This window comes from Pelobates fuscus, chromosome 10 (assembly GCF_036172605.1).
Source record: "Pelobates fuscus isolate aPelFus1 chromosome 10, aPelFus1.pri, whole genome shotgun sequence".
Taxonomy (NCBI): domain Eukaryota; kingdom Metazoa; phylum Chordata; class Amphibia; order Anura; family Pelobatidae; genus Pelobates; species Pelobates fuscus.
This window is the reverse complement of record NC_086326.1, coordinates 127,803,003-127,826,592: the sequence shown is the minus strand read 5'-3', so window position 1 is coordinate 127,826,592 and position 23,590 is coordinate 127,803,003. Positions and strand designations below refer to the sequence as shown.

At 36.6% G+C, this 23,590-nt stretch overlaps 1 protein-coding gene across 1 annotated transcript in view; it reads left to right on the top strand.

Moving 5' to 3' along the window:
- Positions 1 to 6,089: 6,089 nt before the first annotated feature.
- LRIT1 (leucine rich repeat, Ig-like and transmembrane domains 1) overlaps positions 6,090 to 23,590 on the top strand; it is a 30,835-nt gene continuing 13,334 nt past the window's right edge. The window contains exons 1-2 of the mRNA XM_063434630.1: positions 6,090 to 6,300; positions 17,378 to 17,844. Coding sequence (XP_063290700.1) covers positions 6,179 to 6,300; positions 17,378 to 17,844 — 589 coding nt within the window. The 5' untranslated portion in view covers positions 6,090 to 6,178. The remainder of the gene's footprint in view (positions 6,301 to 17,377; positions 17,845 to 23,590) is intronic.

Below are 23,590 nucleotides of genomic sequence, written 5' to 3'. Positions count from 1 at the left end.
TCAGTAAAAAAAAAAAAAAAAAAAATGAGTGATTTGAAGTGGTTGTAAGTGGAACTGGCATTAGCAGATAGGCTAGAGGAACATTTTTGTTTTTTTAATAAACCAGTTTATGGGGGGTCCAGCTGTTACTGTCCAACCTGTTGCTGTTGACTACTGGCACTGGTAGTAGTGGAGATAACGTTATTATCAAGTGGTGACAATTGTGCTGGATCAGATACAGCACCAGCAGGCCTGATTAACGAAGATATGTCCCCTAAAAGAAATAAATGAAATTAACAAAGGAGCTATCTCCCAAAAGGGATAAATTAAATTAACAAGAAGCTATCTCCCAAAAGGGATAAATTAAATTAACATGAAGCTATCTCCCAAAAGGGATAAATGGCAGATATTAACAAGGAGCTATCTCTCAAAAAAGATAAATGAAAATGAGAAAGAAAACAACTTTTTCTGTGATTTTAAAAATGTGAATAAAGGTTTTTATAATCGTGGCACATGCAATGCCCGTCAGAAAACCAACACTAAAATAATTAAATAATTAATTTTTAGTTTAAAGTATAATATTGTATTCATATATAATATTGATTATTTTATCTACTGTTACTTCAATGGCCATGTGGACACCAATATGAAGGAAAGACTTCTAAACCAATTGGTAAACATGTGGACAATATAAGGAGGGGTGTTTAAAGAATCACAGCTTTTCTGATCACTTTTTAGAGGTCCATCAATCAGAATTTAGAATTTAATGGGATAAGTTTAGTGAAAATTCTGTACTTGGAATGCCCTGTTAGGGCATCAAACTCATGCTTGTCATTGGTGATGGCTTGACAAACTCCTCAATGGTATGACCCTACTATTTCTGAATTCAATCAAATAAATGCCATTAAGTTGAGTATTAATAATATCAAGACCTCAGGGTATACTTGAAAGCAAGCGAAAGTTAAATGTACCCCTCCCATTTAACCCCTTAAGGACACATGACATGTGTGACATGTTATGATTCCCTTTTATTCCAGAAGTTTGGTCCTTAAGGGGTTAAAGATATAATTATTAGACAATCTTGTATGTCTTTATAGAGTTGCAGACCTCTTCTTTATTTTTACTAGTCTAATATATTCTATTTTTATTGATTATAATTTGAACTACATACATCCTGAGTGGGTATTGTATCACTAGAACTACATTATCTGAGCAAGTGGTTGCTTCTGTAAATGTGAGTTCAATTTACTAATATCAATATACACATGAAATTTGTATTACATGTGGACTTTGTGAAATATACCTATCAACAATCAGGCTTGTAAATGTATACTCTTGTTACTTCAACTACATTCCTGTTCTTGTAGCACAGTATTTTTTTTATATATATATATATATATTCTTTTTATTGGAGAAGTTTTGTGGTATACAACATAGGATACAAATAACCGCAACAAAGTCAACGTTACACGATATGTTCTCTATAAGTACAGTGGCTGTTTAGTACATAGTTACATAGTTGCATAGGCTGAAAAGAGACATGTGTCCATCACGTTTAGCCTTCCTCACATTTGCTTTTTGCTTTTGATCCAAAAGTACAACTTCTAGTTTATATCTACATATCAAAGTGTAGTATATTTTGTATTTACCCAACCGTTTAGACACTATAGTACCAACAGGTATTCCCCTATTTTATTGTATTGTGGGCAAAATAAGGCATTTGTTGGAGGTTGCAGCTATATTTTGACACTTTATCCCGACATTCTTTGAGGTCAATTTTATATACATTGTTTGCTTTTTTTTTAATCCTATAAATTTCTCTAGAAAACAAAAAAGAAAAAGAAAACACAACTTATATCTGATAGCCACGAGCACGGAGATATTCCACTGTTCCCCTGGAACTTAAAATGCTACTTCGAACATCCAAGCTACAGTAAAAGGGGGTAAATTAATAGACATTTATTGCAGAGCATCTACACAATGAATAACTCAAAACTTTGTTTCATTGTTCCTTTAGGGTTTACATTTTCCTTTGTAGGATTGCTGTAATTTGTATACATTGTTGTCATCTTCTTTCCATATGAGTATACAGAACCAACACAGAAAGAGTCACTATCGTCAAAACTGTGTATGGCTACTACTGCTACTAAAATACCCAACTTTTTCAGTACCATGTCTGTGTATATGTGTAACCTAGGTACATCTCTGGCTCACAGTGCATGCTTTCAGCCGTAATAACAGCTTCATTCACATTTTGTAAAGAGGAACGGTCAAACTGTCTCACACCATTGCTCGCGATTGTTTACAGTGTGCTTTGAAAGGGCCTGTGTCGGGAGGTGGAAATTTGTATAATGTACCCACATTGGATGGAAAGAAAAATATAACTTCCTTTTCTGATGTTAGATACTAAAATAACTGCCTATATGTTTTAAATAGTAATATGCTTTAATGACAATACGTCATCATGCGTGTGAAATCACATTTCAAAAAACAATTTCTGTTACCTATCTTATATATTTTGTGCTGTCATTCTCATCTTACATGAACATTTTGTCTATCTCATTACTCTTTTCAAAATGTACCTCAAAGAATTGGTCATAGCGGCTCCTCCTCTCTAGAATTCTCTCTCTCAGCTTTTACCAAGTTTTGCTCACCACAGCTTAAAGGGACACTATAGGCACCAAGACCACTTAATCTCCTTGAAGTGGTCTGGGTGGAGTGTCCCAATCCCCTTAACCCTGCAATTGTAATGATTTAAGTTATTGAGGGCTAACTCCACCTCTAATGGCTGTCTACCAGATTCCTTCTGGGAGCTTCCAGATCCTTAGTGGACTTTTGATCAGCTAAACAACACTGGACGTCCCTTGCGTGCTAACATACAGCATCAGCTAAAATCCCATTAGAAATCAATGCTTTCCTATGGAAAAAGTCTTAATGCAGTTGAGACACATGCACATTAGGTCTTGTCCCCCTGGCTGATGTCTGTGGAGGAGGAGCAGAGGCAGAGCCCGATCCAGCATCCAGGGACATTGGTGCTGGAATCAGATAAGTGACAAAAGGGTTTTTAACCCTTTCAGTGCTGGGGGGGGGGGGGGGGGGTTGATGAGGTGAACACTATAGGGCACTATAGTGCTAGGAATACAACTTTGTATTCACTATAGTTTCCTTTTACAGTGGAACTGAACAAAACCAAGCAGAAAGCAGTAGATAACTAAAACTGACTATGGGTTGAGCTACTTACCATTTTAACTTCTCACTAAAGGAAAGGAGTAGAGGCCAAGGTAATTGCAATACCAAAAGTATCTCCTGAGCTGCAGCTCCTTCCACTGTAGTTCCAGCTGTGTAAATCAAATAAACATTAGGTCTGCGCTTCCAGTTGTAGTGTGCACCAATGTGAAGGACATAAAAAGCAGGCAAACGTTTCGGGCACAAGCCCTTTTTCAATGCAAATGTCTTTAAACACGCAGTAACACTCACCAGTTTATGTGCAATAAATTAAAAACCCAGGTGCCACCCCCCACAGATCAAGTGTAGCTGTGTCTCAATGTTTGGTGTCCCTCCGCCATCTTGGGGCTCTCTCCCAGTTTACTGCATGTGTGGGTGTATGACACTGCGTATGACTTCATGACGCACGGTTGCTAGGAAACGAGTATACAATGCAGACATTCATTACACATATAAACAGCGTTCAAAGAGATATGCCTCAAATATGGAATATAGCAAAAACAGGTCATAAGCATACAATTACAACACCGGAAGGCGCATATTCGAATTTTAATGAAAAGATAAAGGTGAAAGTATAGTGTGTATAGACTATATAGTGTGTGAAGTAAAAAAAGCTGCAAAAGTATAGTGTATAATATTATAGTGTATAATGTTATACCCATATGTACTATGTAATAAAGAAAATAACTACACATTACCAATTATGTACTATGGTATACAGGGTGCCTAATCTTGTGCATATAGCTTAGAGTAACAAAGTGCAGGACTATTACTATCCTCTGACGAAATAAAGCAAAAAACATAGAAAGGTATTAGTCACTAGATTAAGGCATAAGACATAGGAAGATATATTTTATATTTTATACATACCCTGCTTCAGGACACTCCAGCCTTCCAGCGAGTGTTCGCTGGAGTACATAGAGGAACCAGTGCCACTCAAGGTTCTCATAAAGACCATGAGGTGACACCATATCCAAAAGGCACATCCAGCGAACCTCTTTCTGTAACAGTATTCTTTTCCTATTACCTCCACGAGGAAGTGGCAAACTCTTTCCAAAACCTGGTAGTGCAATTGCGATACATTGTGTCTTCTCTGAGGTGTTGTGCAACTGATGCCTCTGAGTTGGCACTATGTATAGTTGTTTTATGTTGCGACACTCGATCTTTAAGTGAGTATATGGTCTTGCCCACATATGCTAAGTCGCATGGACACTTCAGGAGAAAAATGACATAATCTGCCTGGTATGTGTAGAAACCCCGTAGTTTGATCTGTTGTCCAGTTCCAGTTGTCCAGTGGGATGAGTAGAGAATCCCCCCTTAATTACTTCACTGCAATGAAACAGCTGCATTAGATCTGTGGGGGGCGGCACCTGGGTTCTTCATTTATTGCACATTGTTTATAAACTGGTGAGTGTTACTGCATGTTTAACCCCTTAAGGACACATGACATGTCTGACATGTCATTATTCCATTTTATTCCAGAAGTTTGGTCCTTAAGGGGTTAAGGACATATGCATTAAAAAAAGGGCTTGTGCCGGAAAACGTTTGCCTGCTTTTTATGTCCCTTAAATTATTTTTCATTATTTTTTATTTTATTTTTTTAATAGCAAAGCCCTGCCTGGCATGCTCGCAATAACAGTTGGTTAGGTTCCAGGCCTTCTCTGTAAAACAAATACCGTATAATTAGTCGAGTATAAGTCGAGTTTTTCAGCACATTTTTTGTGCTGTAAAAGCCCCACTCGACTTATACTCGAGTCACTGTCTGTATTATGGCAATTTACATTGCCATAATACAGACCAGGATTGCCGGGCTCATTACAAGCCCGGTGGTCCTGTTGGGGGCCGGCAGGAAGCTTTTTCTTACCTTTCCTGCAGCTCCCCTGTCAGCTCCCAGTGTCAGTCTCGTGAGACCCGCGGCTGTCGGAGCGTTGCCACAGGTTACCATGGCAATGCTCCGCGCGGCACGCAGACCGCAAGATTTACACTGGGAGCTGACAGGGGAGCTGCACGGAGCTGACAGGAGCTGCAGGGAAGGTAAGTAAACGCTGTGTATATGTGTGTATATAATGCAGAGTGTGTGTTTGTATGAGTGTGTGTGTGTATATAATTATAAAAATCACAGAATTTCATAGCCCCAAGTTTTACCCTCGACTTATCCACGAGGCATAGCATATTTCACAATTGTTGGTCACAAAACTGCACTCGACTTATACACGAGATCGACTTATACACAAGTATATACGGTAGTGCTGTAAAGCAAATCACAGGCTTTTTTTTTTTTTTTTTCTTAAAACAAGTTTTGGTGTGTATATATATATATATATATAGATCATTCCCCTGCAGTCTCACTGCTCAATATATCAAAAATTATATATTGAATAATTTGTGATAAATGATATATTATTTGATAGTTTAATATTTTGAAAAACAAAAACAACATTCTAAAGGTTTATCCAAAAATAAATAAATTATTATAAAGAAATGTAGCTAAAAGTATTAAATCAAGGCCACAATGTATTATACCTACCCAATATTAAAGGTGGACTGGTTATACACTGATTGGGACTATAGAAGTCAAAATAAACCTGCAATATACAATTTAGATATAGACAACATATCATATTGGGGAATATCGGTTATTATTTTTCAAAGGTCAGTAAATCTCTTCTTTCCATTTCTATACATACATATTCTGCTTAATATTTAACCCTTTCAGGGAGCAGTGTTGTTAGCCTTCTTTTGCTGCAGCTTATAAAAAGGCTTCTGTCAGTTCAGTAAAGCAATAGGCAGCAATAGGAAAATAACTCAAGTCCCCTCACTAATCCCATTGCGTATCCTTTTTTATCTCATGGGCTGAGCCACGGCTAAAGCATCAGTCTGCGACTACAAGCGGAAGACACCTAACAAGATGTGACCAGACACCGTCAGACACTACTGTCCTGTCCAGGAAGGTCCAGCTCATGTTTAGGTCACCATGTGGATCACTGTTGGCATTTTCTGCTGCCTGGTTTTTGGAAGTCTACCTTTTGTCTGTTTCTCCTGTCCATCCCAGTGCAGCTGCACTTTCCACTCATTCAGTGATGGGTCTAAATCCAGGTACGTTCTTATTATGTCACCCACACACATACACATCTTCCACTGTCTCACAATTCCCATGCAACCTTCTCCTTTAGCTCAGATTTTAGGAATATCTTATTTTTATTCAGTAGATTTGTGCTGTCTCTTTGTGTGCCAAAGGATTAACTTGAAAGCACTTTATAATCTGGATTCAGAGAAAGCACTGAAATGCTGTCTGCTCGGTGTACATGATGCGTAATTAAAATGAATGTACGAGATAAGAGATGAGGCCTGCTTTTCTATAACCCAGTGAAATTACTACATCACAGGCCTGTAATAAGATAACATTTAAAAATTAACAAAACACATTCCAAAAAATTACACAAGTTAGTCAGGTCTTCTACATAAGGTGAAAATGCCTGTAAAATATGAATGTTAGTAATAGTTCATAAAAATATGGCAATAAGGCTTTAAAAAATAGTCAGAGGGCTTGTTTACTAATTAGTGAGTTGCCGTACATGACAGCCAACTTGAAAACTTTGGAATAAAACAACTAATATAAAAAAAATAATAAATCCAATCATATTGTCCAACATTTTACAGGTTTGGTTTAAACTACTATTTTCATTAGTGAATATAATCCTTGGTGTAAAACAGTTGTACCTTTAGCCATGATTAAAGTGAGATAAATACTGTGCTTTCACAACCTGTTATTATTTTTTAGAATTTTTTTTCTGCCTCAATCCTTGAAACTGTCTACTGCTACTATTAAAAAAAAAAAAATGTATTATTTTTTTGTACGGAAGGACATTCAGTTACATATATTATGAATGCTGGAAATTCACATGTCAAATCAGGTCAGCATGAACCTGTTGAGTTGACAATTTGCTAACTTATTTTAGATTTTTCAGTCCCCTTTCTATACTGATAGGAATGATGGAAAGGTTTGTATTAACATTATTAAAAAGACAACTGGAAGTCGAGTTTCAGTTCAAAAAAGGTATAACGGAAGGCCTATTAAAATCTTATTGCAATGTGAAACACTCAGAAACGATAAACTTCAGTTAAATATGTTCTCGTAATTCTGGAAAAATACATCTTTTCATTATTTGACTAGTCATAATAAATAGTCTGTGATTGTTTATTTTTCTATTGTGTATATACGGGATCTAAATATTTAGTATAGTATAGTATTGCAGTTTCGTTTAAAACCTTTTTTCTTGGACTAACAGAAATTTGTAGCGACAACAATTCAGGACTTTATCTCCCTTTATCAAGTCTAAATAATTACTGACCAAAGTGAAAGAAGCAAGTGATGGTGAATGTAATGCAAAGAAAAAAATATGAATACTGAACCGCACTACCCAATGTAAATAGAGTAATAGGTGCTGAATCCATGGAAATCCACTCTACAAGGGTTTGCAAAATGGGAATATGTGAAACAAGTAGGACTATGCACACTGAAATCGAAAACTATTCCAATATATTAATCAGAAGTGTTTCAGTTTTGTCATATATGCAATAAACCTTTTGGAAAAAAAAATTATAAAGGATACTGATACTTTACTGAATGTATTCGGTAGAGGATACCAACGTAGGTGAATCAAATGTGGTAAATGGTAATTGAACAAACAGTTGACGTGCAACACCAAAAATTATACAATCAGCAGTATAGGGTATAATCAAGCAATCATCGCATAGGCTTTTTAGAGTGTAAGCAATGGAGAATTTTAACAAATACTGTTAAAAATACGTTTTAGGTAATAGACTTAACAACGAAATAACACCTCAATCTAGCCACATAGAATAGTCAAAAAATGTTTATACTTGACAAACAGTACAAAAGAAATCCTCAGGGAAGTCTTGAATTCAAATGTCCATCAATACGCAAATAGTTATGAAGGCAGCTGACTTGTAATATGTTCAAAATAAAAAGTTTAAAAAAAGGCAAGGCCAAATATTGAAATAAAAACGTTTGTTGTATAGGCTAATATATAGTGTTGAGCCATGTATGAAAAAAGTAAAAAATAAATAAATAAATATATATATAAAACAGGGTAGCTTTCACTCAATCCTATGAGGCATTAATGGAGACTCCTCTAGTTCCAAATCATGAGTGGCAGAGAGAGAAGTATTCTGGAGTCAGTAGAAGTCAGAGTTTGTATAGTTCCAATGGTGTGTGCAAATGAGGCTTCCTGACAGCACAGGGTGCAAAGACCTTTGGTCCTTCAAAGGCCTCTGGAACATAGGAATTCTCACGCACAGTGTAAAAAATATATAACAGTTTGATGCGAAAGAACAAAGTACTCATATAAAACCTATCTAGTGTGCCAAGAAGCTCCAATACTACATTTTGTAGTGGTGGACTCAATTCTTTCATTTCCTTTGTATTTTTTAAGCTCTATTTTAGTATATTGATTTTATGGTCCTGAATGGAATGATCTTTCTGCATGAAGTGGTTTCCAACTGGTGTACAGTAATGGTCTTCTTCATGGTGTGTTTTTTTTTTTAGAATATCTGTGCTTGTTCATTATTTTATTTAATTGTTGGATGATTTTACCATGTAATATCCAAAGTCACATTTCCTGCACTCCGTCATGTATACCAAATTTATGGATGTACATGAGAATGACCCTTTGATGTTACATGTTTTACTGTTGTGAGTAGCTATGTACTTTGTGCAGATTTGCTAACATAGTGTTAAACCTCTCTGTGGGTAGTTTCCTACTGACCATTTTTTTTTTTTTGTAAATTAGATGGCAGTCTAAATGCCAGGAAAGGGACTTCAGGGTCAATGCCTTTCAATACCTCATCTTTAGAGAGCATTATCTGTAGATCTGATGATTTTCCATGAGCCTCAAGGGTGGGTTACATGTTACGACTAGTGATATATGTGTATTGTAGAAGATGCACATGTGGTATTTGCAGAGCAGAGTGTATTTTCCTTTTTATGGTCTTGATTTCTATCCTTTCTGTTTGAATGATTAAGACAGAGTGTTCAGGTGTTTGTTGCAGTCTTTAATGTCAGAGTAGATGCAGCTGAACCTTGTAGTTGTTAATGATGCCATTTGGTATGAGATGGTTGGAAGCTGGAGCTGTGTAAGAACCTGCATCTGTCTGTGGGTTTTCTGTAGACAGATATGTGGAGATTGAGAATGCTACAGAATTTAAATGTTTTAAAGGGAATAGTCAATACATAATAATAGCAAAATAATTAGTAAAATCTTACGAAATGTATAATGAGCCCAGGACTAAGTAGTTGGTCTATAGTGCTACTTCATTTGTATGAATCACAATTTAATTCACTCAGCTTGAACTCTCAGAGGATTATTCACTAAATTAAATTTGAATTCTGACATACAGACGTTAGTGAAGAACCCTCACGTTATCTACTTATCTGAAATAAAAATATTTATTTTACTTTTTTGTTATATGTTGTTACGTGAACTTGCCATCAGGTATATCTGTGGAAGTCTCCATTTGGCAATGATGTCCAGAAAAATTATTTCTGATAGCTACCATTTTCCCTGATCAATCTGTACTCTGCTGAGATAGTCTGCTATTGAGTTTTCTGGGCCGGGTAAGTAAATTACTACCAGGCCTTGGAGAAAGCAATGTACCCACGAATTTAGAAATATCAATATTTCCATCATTCATTAAAATAACCTAGTCAAAATTTTGCATTGTGCTTCATGTGTTGCATTGTTGAATCTCACCTTTACCCAATTGTGAAATATCAAGACGACAGCAAGCAGTTCCAGGATATTTGATGGAATTGCTGTCAATATTCTCCATTGTCCATGAGCAAATCTGTCATCCAAGTTGGCTCCCCAGCCCCAACGGCTGGCCTCTGTGTTGAAAATTATCCATGGGATATCCCCCAATGAAAAACCTTTGTGAAGCCACCATAATAGGGAGTGATTAACTTTTGGTGGAATCCTGAATGGGTGGAGAAGATTGCCTGATCTGAATTTCGAAAGGAAATTCTCCTACAGGGTCCTCATACTTCATTGCGCTCATCTTGTTAATCCTATTGTTGATAACATGGTTCCTAATAGTTTCTGCTGAGGTGACATTGACAACCAACATGTCCGTTACTTTGGATTGGGGCAAAATTACAGATTCACTTTTACACTTTGCACTTGTTTATGCAATCTATATGTAATTATACATTCAATGAAAGTAAATATTCATAGTCACATAGTTACATAGCTGAAAAGAGCCTTCCTCACATATGTTTTTGCTGTTGATCCAAAATAAGGCAAAAAACCCAATCTGAAGCGCTTCCAATTTTGCAACAAACTAGGAAAAAATTCCTTCTTGACCCCAAAATAGCAGTCAGATGATATTGTTTAGCTGGATGCTGGATGCTGGATCGGGCTCTGCCTCTGCTCCTCCTCCACAGACATCAGCCAGGGGGACAAGACCTAATGCTATTATGACCACCATGATGCCAGGTTTGTGGGTGTTATACTAGCCTTTGGCAGCGTCCCATATATCTCCTACCCACCTACTAGCTGGATGACCCTGCTTGGAGGCACACATCACTCTTCCCTTAAAATGCTTATGATCTGTCTTCATTGCCATAAAAGTGATATTTGACACTCTTTTAATATCCATTTTAATATCCATTTCACAAAGTGTAAGATTTAATTTTTTTGTGCTAAAAAATGGATAATCACAACAATGTCAGCCCACTGCTGCACACGTAGTGTATTAATTATGAAGGTGAGCAGGAGAACTGTCTGTATAAGTGTCCTCTTGATCTCCTCTATCAATCACTTCTCACCATAGTGGGCTATGCTGTCAGCATGACTATGTTTGACAAGAGTTGACTGACAAGTCGGGGAACTTGTATTGCAAAATAAATACCTAAGATAGCATTTCAAAATATTTAGATTAAATTTAACTCGAGCACGAAATCTGCTTTTTCCAAGTGTTGGACCTCAAATAACAAATTATATTGACCAACCATTGATGAGTTTAGATAGAGTTGGAATATTAACTACTAAACCAGTGATCCAGGAAAACAATACAATCAAGAAAGAAAATAACTGACACATAATAGGGCTAACAATTAAAACATTTGTATTACATTTTAAGTTCTGACATAAAAAGTCTAAAGAAGGTGATACGCTGAGGGCATCATATATCTCTGTGTGCGCGTGTGTCATTATGTGTATCTGTGTGTCAGTTTATGCATGTGTCAGGATGTGTGCATGTGCCTGTGTATATGTGTGTAAGGGTCTGCATCTGTGTATGTATATATGTCAGTGTGTGTGTTTGTGTTGGTGTGTGTATCTATGTGTTTGTGTCAGTGTGTGTATATGTATGTATCTGTGTCGTAATGTGTATGTATATCTGTATATATATGTATATATATATATGTGCATATATGCATGCATCCAAGCAATCAAAAACCAACACAACATGCAAACACCCCCTGCATTCAAACTCCAAATTATATACAAACACACCCCTTCACTTAAACATCAATACTACACACAAATGTACACTCGCATTTAAAAGGCAACATTACATCCAAACACCCCCCTGCAATGAAATGCAAATATTACTTGCAAACACTCTCATGTATTAATACACTAAAATTATACACAAGCACCCCTTTAATCAAACACCAGCACTACACACAAAAGCACACCTGCATTTAAAAGCCAAACACTACATACAAACAAACTCCTGCATTCAAACACAAACACTACACACAAATACACCACTGCATTCCAATGGCCACAGTACAAATACACCCCTACATGCACACATACATACTCTATACAAACACATCCTTACATTCAAATGCACAAACACTGCCCACAATTACAACCTTACAAGGATAGGCAAATGGCAGATCCCCAGTTCACATAGCATCATTGGAGCTGTGTGATAGATGAGGATCTACCTTTTGGCCACCTTTACACTAGAGGAGGAGGGGGCAAAAAACATTCTTGGACCAGAGACCTCTCTACATAAGTTCTGTCTCTGTCTGCTTTTGTGTAATCTCTCTTGAAACCAAACAAATCAAGTTGAACTGGAATTGTATTGCTCCCCAATCATATACCAGTCACTTCAGTTAGATTAAATGAATTGTTACCTTTCCCAGCATATATTGCAATACAGTGTATGTATCTCCAGTAAACAACTTAAATCAAAAACTCCACAGTTTAGACTTTCCCTCCATCTAATCTTACCATTACCATTTGATGATGACACAACAAGCAGAATGTTTTGATTTCAAACAAGCCATGTATTATTTATAATACAGTCTCAGTAGTCAAGGACAATGATGGCATATCTGAAGGACCAACTGCAGGGTATGCTATCGCTATTTAATGCTGACATTTCTGCCACTGGTAAATATTCTACAAATACCTTCAAATATTGGGCACAGAGAGTTCCCATGTTACAGGGCTCCTGAAATAAAAAATAAATGTTCAGAACTGGTTGTGAACTACAGATATTGAAAATGTGTCACTTATTTTCTGCTAATGGCTTTTAATTCAAGTTGCTGTTTATTTAATGTATAAAACTAGTCTGCATTTCTTGGCTTCTCACATTTTAATGGCTGACATGTGATCAATAATTTGGTATCCCGGTTTGGATGTATGTTGGATATACTATAAGATGCTTGAGAGATAAGTTCAAATTTCTCGGTGGTCAAACAGATCAATTCTCTTAGAGATCAACTGAGAAATTTACCCAGTATAGAGAAGAATCAAAAAACGATGTATAGACGTGGTGTTAGGAAATAAATTGGTAAAAACAATAGGATCATCTGTTAGATTTTAGAATTCTGAATTAGAATTCTGAAAAATCTCAGCTTGGATTTTTTGGTGCTTAGTACACATCAGTACACATTCATCTACAATGAGGCCCATCAAAAATGTTTTATGGTAGAAAAGTGCATACTTGCTTGTAGATGTACTATTTTTTTTTTTTATAATTTTATCATTGCATACTGAACACCAAATGGACAGTAAACCATTCCATTTTAGGTACACATTAGCATTAGGCATGCAAACCTGTATTCCTAACACTATAGTTCCCCAATACCTAGTGGTATTAAAGGAACACTATAGGGTCAGAAACACAAATGTGTATTCCTGACCCAATAGTGTTAAAAACACTATATAGACACTATAGCCACCCTTAAATAATAGTAATTATTCACCTTTTTCCAACGCCGCCCAAGTCCACCAGCTCTGGCTTCGCCCATGCTCCACCCCCTTGGCTGACATTAGAATTGACTATCTCAGCAAATCACAAGGCTTTCCCATTGGAAAAGATTGGATTGACTGAGATTGTCATTTCTGATGATCTCAGCCAAGGAGGCGGGCCGGGTAATGCCAAATGCCATCCTGGCCAATCAACATCTTCTCATAGAAAGCACTGTGCAGCACTGACCCAGGAAGCACCGCAGTGCAGTGCATGCACATTCAAGCTTCCACCAAAGCATTGAATAAATTGTTAACTATTTGGGTTTCCACATCATGTTTTACTGACAGCCACTAGAGTTGGACTTAACCTTCCAATGTAAACATTACTGTGTCTAAAAAAAAATTCAATGTTTTACATTGCATGGTTAAAAGGACAGGGACACTGCACCCAGACAATTTAATTGAGATGAAGTGGTCTAAAAGTGACTAAAGTGTCACTTTAATGTCAGCCATCAGTTGTATATTTGGTAGTGAATGCAGTATAGAAATTATCATTAGTAGGTTGTTGATCTAAAGAGAAATGTAAATGCCATATTGCAATCAAAAAGGATTTCCCCCCCCACTTTTTTTGTGACTCAATTGGGAATAATTCAAATAATTATTCTTTTTCATAAATGCCAAACAATTCATGTGTGTAAAGTAGTAATTTAAAGACTACCACAATAATGATACTGTTACATTACTTTTAAATTACACTTGATGGTATTTACAAGAGTGTATGAATAATTATATAATGTACTTGCTTACATTAAGTGCTTACGTTGGAAAGAGAGCTCAGAGTTTGCATTATTTGTTTGTAGTATATTCCATTGAAATACTACTATTTTTAAAGTAATATAGAAAAGCCGATAATAATTATTTCATATTATAAATATTTGCTTATTCTTTATGGAGCTAATGTTCATTATTAGAGAGTTTTTCTGTAGTTACAATGAACCTGAATAAATAAGGTTAAATACATTGACTTAATATATGTTATCACAAATCATTAGTACTATAGAAATTACTGGAACTGTAAACATATGTCTAAATTATAGACCATAAAAAAGCTAAATTGTCGTCTTCTAATTTTCTCTCTGATAATGGTTGAAAAGCTGTTCAGGGGAGGAATATGTTTCTGAGAATGTAATAATGAATATGTATGTCAAAGTGGCTAAAAGTCCACCCCCATTTAATTACATTTATTACTCTTTCTTTTGCAAGGTGAATGGGTCACAGGCACATGGAACAGTCAGTAATCCCATTAATGATTACGTGCACCAATTTAAAAAATGACACTAGTTCAATTTATTAATTAGTGAGAGATCAGAGGCAGCAGGTTGGGAGGCTTATGTAGTCTTCTGCCAATTCACATTGCTGCTTGCCCATGCATTAATGGGCAGAATTCTCTTTATCTAACCTACATTTTCAGTTGAACACACACACACACACACACACACTCTCTCTCTCTCTCTCTCTACATTTTCAGTTGAACACACTCTCTCTCTCTCTCTCTCTCTCTCTCTCTCTCTCTCTCTCTCTCTCTCTCTCTCTCTCTCTCTCTCTCTCTCTACATTTTCAGTTGTTGGCAAAGACACACACACATGTGCAATTATCATACAAGTGACCCTTGTTTGGTGGCACTCTTTAGGGTCCAAATATCCCAATCCTACTTTTCTCTGTTCTTTACACTTTAATTGTAGAGGATTGAAAAGGGATTTTTGTAGGCCATAATAGGTAAAATGAAAACTTTCTCCAGTTATGTTATTTTTCCAGATTGCTATTACAGTGTAACATTTTCACATTTTCTTCAAAATTTTCAACAATTCCCATTTTAGTAAAAACTATTCAGGAATTCAAAGTGAACGGATGTTGTAAGAGCATACCATAATAATACTGGAGTAACACTAGAACTGGTTAATGTATTTAGTTATAAGGTTAAATAAAACAATGTACTTAAAATGACATCATTTGATTGATACTGCAATTGAGGACATATTAAGACTTTTAAGGGGTTAACACAATGATATACTAACAAATCATATTACTTAATTTGTTATTTAAAGTAATTGGGGAATTTTACGAACAGCAACACGTGTTTATCTTTATATTCAAAGTTCAACTATCAAAAATATATCCACCAATTGGTAATACTGAAAAAAAAAAATATTGTAAACAACTAAAAGAAGATTAGACGAGGTTCCTGGTTCGTTTAACCACATAACCGTATGCTCTGGCAGTTTGCTTTATAGATTCGTAAGGTATATCGTAAATAGCTCAGAATATATGTGAGCTTGGTCTCTAGCGCGTATGTATTTAAACAGGTAGGCAGCCACAGCACCCAAACCAGAGTCTCTCAATCAGGTCCAATAAAATGTACAAGCAGGTAAGAATTTTATTGATGTATTTCTTGAGGTAGAGGTGTTTCCAGAAGTAGTAGTAATATGTGGAGACAGAAAGTATAGTAAGACATAGTGTAGTATATCCTGTGAAGATTAAAAATAAGAAAAAAAGATTTGTACTCTGGCTTGTTACACTGAGAGAAACCATACCAGACTACCATACTCTATGGTAAGCGCTAATACTACACCACAAAAACAAGTTTTATTATTATTTTTGAATTTCTATTTAAAACATATGTGAGTGTCCTCAGACCTTTTTGTTGATAACTGTGTAAAAGTGTGTGGGTTAAAGGGACACTATAGTCACCTGAACAACTTTAGCTTAATGAAGCAGTTTTGGTGTATAGAACATGCCCCTGCAGCCTCACTGCTCAATCCTCTGCCATTTAGGAGTTAAATCCCTTTGTTTATGAACCCTAGTCACACCTCCCTGCATGTGACTTGCCCAGCCTTCCATAAACACTTCCTGTAAAGAGAGCCCTATTTAGGCTTTCTTTATTGCAAGTTCTGTTTAATTAAGATTTTCTTATCCCCTGCTATGTTAATAGCTTGCTAGACCCTGCAAGAGCCTCCTGTATGTGATTCAAGTTCAATTTAGAGATGGAGATACAATTATTTAAGGTAAAGTACATCTATTTGAAAGTGAAACCAGTTTTTTTTTTCATGCAGGCTCTGTCAATCATAGCCAGGGGAGGTGTAGCTAGTGCTGCATAAACAGAAACAAAGTGATTTAACTCCTAAATGACAGTGAATTGAGCAGTGAAATTGCAGGGGAATGATCTATACACTAAAACTGCTTTATTTAGCTAAAGTAATTTAGGTGACTATAGTGTTCCTTTAATATAATAATCACTTAGCCAAAAATATGCGCCCCTCCTTTTCTTGAGGTGGTGTTGGTGTACATGGGATGCTATTCTCTCAACAATGTACAGCTGGTGGAGTGACACAACTGGTCTTTAGATTTTTAAAGGGAGGTGGTAAAACAATTCATATGTGCCATTAGATGTGTTATCACCCCAATGAAGTAAAAGATCAGCCTCTAAAATAAATAGTGCACAAACATTATCTAGGGGCCTAGTGTAGTCATGTAGTCATTTGCCATATGGATGCCCAGTACCCCTGGTCTAAGTGCCCTTCACCTAATATGTGTGTTTCCTCCTGTCTGCAGAATCCACCAGAGTTTTATATAAATACCACTAGGAAAATGAGCAGTCAAGAATAATACTTACAAACAGACCATCACTTAAAAATCCATAACATTAGTCAACAGGGTATAACAGTCTGTCTGTATGTTTTTCTAAAATGCATTAAAATCATTGAGCAATTTTTAAACAAGTGTTAGTTTTTTTTACTGTGATTGGAATTGATCCTCCATCAATGTGTTTTCCCGTGTAAAGTTTTGAAAGCCATTTCTGATTTATTAAATGTTTTAACACACACACACACACAAATCCCTTTTACTGCATTATAAAACATGCTTGTATTTCTTTTTGCAAACAGAACAGTACTTTGTAATGATCCAGAGATGACCTCAACGCCAGTTAATATCCCGGTGGACACCTTTAAACTGCGAATTGAGAAAACATCTGTAAAGAGGGTGCAGGGAGACGCTTTCTACCTGCTTTCCAACCTAGAGTTTCTGTGGATGCCATATAACTCTGTGGTGAGCCTTAGCATGATCACGTTGCGAGGACTAAACAAACTTCAGGAGCTGAGGCTGGATGGTAATGCTCTCACCTCTTTTCCATGGGAAGCTCTAATAAATACTCCTCGTCTAAGATTGCTTGATTTGCATAACAATGAGCTCTCAGCTATACCTAAAGAAGCAGCTCGTTATATAAAGAACATTACGTACCTGGATTTTTCCAGCAATAAACTTATTACACTTCCCCAGGAACTTATTGCATCTTGGCTAAGCCTACACTCATCATCTTACTTCTCCAATGACCATTCTACACTTATCCTCGGTAAGGAAAATATGCAAGGGGTGTTACGTCATTTGATTATAATATTTCACTAATTTAAAATAATCCTCTATTTATTGACCCCTTAGTAGTCTTGACTATTGGGTCCATTCCCTTATTAGAGTGGTGACCAGGACCTTGTAGGAAAAAAATATTGTGTGGACATGAATAAGAGATTTTTCCACCCAACTACTCTGTCTTAAATTTATAAAGTTGGTTTTCAACACCATGTTTATTGACACCAGTTTTAAAAATGTTTTATTTCATCTTTAACCCGTTTTCTTTTTTTTTTTCTTTTTTTTTTTTTGTAACTCTAAAAAAAAATCATTGCCGGTAGACTTTTCATGTGATTTTTGGTGGACGTATAATAAGAAAGGTATAGATAAGAAAGGTATAATAAGAAAGGTATAATAAGAAAGGTATTTCTAGACATTATAGAAATAAGTATTTGAATGTAAATAATGAAATGGGTAGCTGTAAATAATGTATTTAAACTATTGATATTGTTTTAACTCCATATTCTGGGAGAATAAAGAATGTGCAGATGATGCCGTAGGAATATGTCAGCAAACATTAACAGGGTTATTCAGTAAAGTAAGAATTCAAACTGAGTTACAAACTTACGGTCAAACTAGCCGAATTGGAAAAATCTCTAAGTTAAAGGTAAGTTTCACTTTGGCCTAAAACTTTAAATTCACTTTAAATTCAGTTTGAATTCTCACTTTAGTAAATACCCTGGTAGACTATAATTGGTTTAGTGATGCTTTGTGGGACGCATGTTATGAAGATCAGTGAATGACTTAGAATTTTGTGTATGTCACCAGTATCAAGGATTGAAGACATTCCACTCATTGGGTATTTGATACGTATAAGGATACGTAACAATATGCCCCATTTCTCAATATAGATGCAGTTTCACATATGCTCATTTTATTACCCCCAATCACATAAAACTTCCCATTTAGTTAAGATTCAGAGTCATGTTTCTTTCTGTGTCACGTGATGTGGGAGATTAAGGTGAACTCTACTTGATTTTATTTGCATAATTTATTTTTATACAAACATTTTTGGCCAACTGATGTTTGTAATTTAACTATAGCTTCACGCAGTCACCTTGAACCAACCAAATAAGATATAGGAAATTAAAGGGACACTATAGGCACCCAGACCACTTCATCTGATTGAGGCAGTCTAGGTGCAGTGACTCTGTCCCTTTAGCTTTGCAATGTAAAACATTGTCGTTTCAGAGAAATGTTTATATTTCAGGGTTAAGACTGCCTCAGGTGGCTGTCTAGCAGGCAGTCACTAGAGGCCCTTCTTGCTGTTTCACAGATTGTAACTCAATGAAATGATGCTGAACATCCTCACGCTTTACATGAGGATGTCAAGCATCTTCTATATCCCCATAAGAAAGCATTGAGTGAATGCTTTTCTATGGGGAAGGCGTAATGCATCTGCCATCGCAGGAGGAGGTGCTGAACCCAGCAGCAAGGCAATGGAACCAGTTGAGTGTTTAAAGGATTATTTAACCCTTTCAAGTCTGGGAGATACACGGGGGGGGGGGGGAAGGGTCACAGAGGCAGAGGGGCTGCTTTGTATTCTTAGCACTCTAGTGTTCCTATACGTTTTTTAAATGATCCAAGAAGTAGGTAGACATAATGCAGAAAAGAGATAAAACATGGGGTCAGCAATATAAAGGTGGCTTTGAAATCGAAAGGAAGTTATTACATTGCCAAAATAAGCTGTGTAGAGGGTAAACAGTGCAAGTAACCTCTAATAGAGTCTTACACTGCCTTGGTGTGTAGGAAGTAAAAAAGGGATCAAGAGAGCAGTACGATAGGTGTTATGATTTTTAAGAAAAAGAAGTAGGGGGTCTACAATTTACCATTACCGACGTAAAATGAATTGGACAGTAAGTGAGGGTGCGCTAACAAGCATGCGAAGAGAGCAGGAATTCCCCCGAACATAGACCAGTTCACTAGCACAGGGAATCCCGCAAATCTATGTTCGGGAAAATTACCCGAACAAAGACCAGCTTTCTAAAATAGGGAATACCTTAAATCCCTACGCTAGAGAACTGTTTGTAAGTGCGAGCCGTCGTAAAATAGGTAGGTTGTAAAGTGAGGACCACCTGTATAACAGAAATATTGCATTGATTGGGAGCTTACCAGCATGATAAGTTAAGGGTATGTCTGGATCCAAGTGTTAACCATTTTAGTTTTTTACATATCAAAAAAATGGTTAGCATTGCACGATAAAAAAAACAACATTAATCATACAGTGTTTTAGAGGAGCTGCTATCTTCCTGAAGTACCCAGAGCTTGAGCCCCAGGTGTTTCTGGCCATCACCTGACTACCTGTTTTCCTGACTGTCACCTGGGGGCACCATCCCCTCCCTCGTGATTGCGTGGAGGAGCACTAGTAACAAACACTGGTATCGAGCTGATCCTTCACCTCCCATTGAGGTCTGGTGGCTAAAGACACATTTTTCTTTATATTGTAAAGGTAACTGTCCAGTAGTAAGTGACAGGTCTTGGCATTTTCAGTACTGTTTTCTTACTTCAGGATTTGTTTTAAGGTAGACTTTAGATGACAGTCGATGTAAAGCCCAAAAAAAGAGCTCAAGGTCTAGCCACATTAAAATATATTTATATGTGCTAACTTCAACATTTAAATTCAGTAATACTTTTTATCTATTTATCTGGAGATTGTTTTCTACAGACGATTTGTGATCCAAACGCCTTTAATACAATTTGGCCAGTATTTAAAAACATAAAACAAGAGGAATTGGGGGGTACACACACATTATGTGCTTTTAATAGTGCTGCTGCTGTTATGACTAAAATATATTCAACATACACATTATAGAAACAGAAGACACACAACAATAACGTTTTAAATCTTGCAAAGCTACGTAAAATCATCTTAGCAAATAAATACAAACATCAGTATAGTCATACCATGTTTAAGCCTACCACTGCCTGTTCTTACAGATCCATCTATCAAATCAGCCCCATGCTGTGATTTTTGTTTTCATTTTAGTGAAATCAAACAGAGAGCATATTAACTGTTCCAAAAGCCTGGGAGAGTAATAGAGTAGGGATATAGTAGACTATTTAAACTGATCATTTGAGTGAAGAAACTATAGAGAGTCTACAAAACACTATAACGGAACAACAAATATAAAGTCACACAGTCCTTAGCCTTTTGACCAGATTCTTGATGTATTACATCTCCTTGGTAGAGCACCATGCCTTATTAATGTTGGGAATGGAAGATGGAAGATATAAAGTTTAATTGAGGTTATCTTTTATTGTCAATTATTAGGAAACCAAATTGAGAGGCCCAAAACGAAACCTCTTTATGAGGGTCTAATTTCACGTTTTTATAGTGAGAAGGTAAATAATCCAGAACATCAACAGCAGCAAAGGGCAAAAGGCGTAATTTTTGTAAGTTGTGTAAATTGCCCTTCTCCAAATCTTGCCCTTTATTTGATTTAAATGGTGTAAACAAATGGTGATTGAAAGTGACAGTGCTTATTCAGATGATGACCTTGCATTACCTTGAAACATTATCCGTAGACATCCCTGAACACAGGTAGATGAAAGTATAACTGAAAATGTATTTAATACAAACTACTAAAATATCTATCCTCCTCTGTGATTTAGAACCCTTGTACCATCTGAGACAAGTGTTGCCAGGAATGTCTGTCTTTTTATGATTCCAGAAACTGTCATCATTGTCTCAGCATAGTTTAATTCATCATAGCTGCACAGTTTTTCCTCTTTTCATTTCTAACCTTTGGGTACCTATTTGAACTAATGTATTGATTACATTTTTTTTTTTTTTTTTTTAAATGTATGTATTATGTATTGGTGGTAAGATTTTGAGTTTTTTTTGTTTTATATAAATATACTAGAGGTGTGAAAAGACTCAGCAGGAAGTGTCCATGAAAAAAATAAATTAAAAAAATAATGTATACGATTTAGGAGTATGTTGATTGTACGACAGTGCAAACATTTGTATGGACGAATGTAAAATCAGATGAAGTAGTATAGTAGTTCCTATAAAGTAGAAGCAGTGATAGGCAACCTTCAGCACTTCAGGTATTGTGGACTACATCTTCCACAATGCTCTTACAGCCATAATGCTTGCAAAGCACCATGGGAGATGCAGTCCATAACATCTGGTGTGCCGAAGATTGCCTACTACTGAAGCAGAGCATAGAAATCGATTGCTGAGTAATGAGGGATTGAAGTGATTCCTGAGCATGGTTTTGTGTGGACTGATCTAAGACCATGAAAAAAAGATGAGATCAGTTATATTTGCTTTTAAAGTCTAGGACACGCAAATCAAGAAATGTGTCATGTCATTGCTAATAACTCCACCAGTGTCATGAGGCGCCATTAGGTAGCCTGAAACAAGATGGTGGAGATGGCTAATGTCAATTCAGAGCAAATTTAGGTGCACAGTATTTTCTTAGCCAATGAATAAGTGGCAGGATCGACATCTGGCTTCTGCAGCTCTGTAGTAACCATTTGTTGTAAACCCTGCTTCACAAGAGACCCAGAACCCAGCAGGACCAGGTAAGAGGACAAACCATTGTAAAACAGTTTGCCCTATTACCGGGGAATGACGCCAGTGTACACCAATTATCATAACTACTACAGAGGGCTGTAGTGTTTATGACGGTTATAGTAACTCTTTAATACAGGGTTCTCCGAATGCTGGCCTTCAAGGTGTTGCTTAACTACAATGATTATCCCATGATTCTCTAGCTGTTTATTTCAACAAATCATAAGAGTTGTAGTTCAGCAACATCTGGAGGGCCAGGGTTTAGATAACCCTGCTTTCATTTATAGAGCAGAAGAGTCAATTTAGGACAAGTTGTAATTACGTTCAAACTCAAGTTGTAAAATAGCCTTTATCAAAAGAATATTCCAGATGTTCCTAAACTTGTGTCAGGCTAGTTAGTCTGGTACCGTATATACTTGAGTATAAGTCGACCCGAATATAAGCCGAGGCCCCTAATTTTACCCCAAAAAACTGGGAAAACTTATTGACTCGAGTATAAGACTAGGGTGGGAAATGCAGTAGCTACTGGTACATTTCTAAATACAATTAGATCCTAAAAAATTTATATTAATTGAATATTTATTTACAGTGTGTGTATATAATGAGTGCAGCGTGTGTGTGAATGAGTGTAGCGTGTGTGTGAATGAGTGCAGCGTGTGTGTGTGAATGAGTGCAGCGTGTGTGTGAATGAGTGCAGCGTGTGTGTGAATGAGTGCAGCGTGTGTGTGAATGAGTGCAGCGTGTGTGTGTGAATGAGTGCAGCGTGTGTGTGTATGAGTGCAGCGTGTGTGTGTATGAGTGCAGCGTGTGTGTGTATGAGTGCAGTGTGTGTGTATGAGTGCAGTGTGTGTATGAGTGCAATGTGTGTATGAATGCAATGTGTGTGTATGAATGCAATGTGTGCAATGTATGTGTGTGTGTGTGTGTGTGTGTAGCTGAGCCTTGGTGGGGGGGTGGGCAATTTTATTATTATTTTAATAATTTTTTATTATTATTATGTTTTTAATTTAATTATTTAATTTTGTTATTATATTTAATTTTTTTTCGTCCCCCCTCCCTGCTTGATATATGGCAGGGAGGGGGGGCTCTCCTTCCCTGGTGGTCCAGTGGCATTGGCAGTTCAGTGGGGGGGAGGGGGGGCTGGCTGAGAGTCTACTTACCTCTCCTGCAGCTC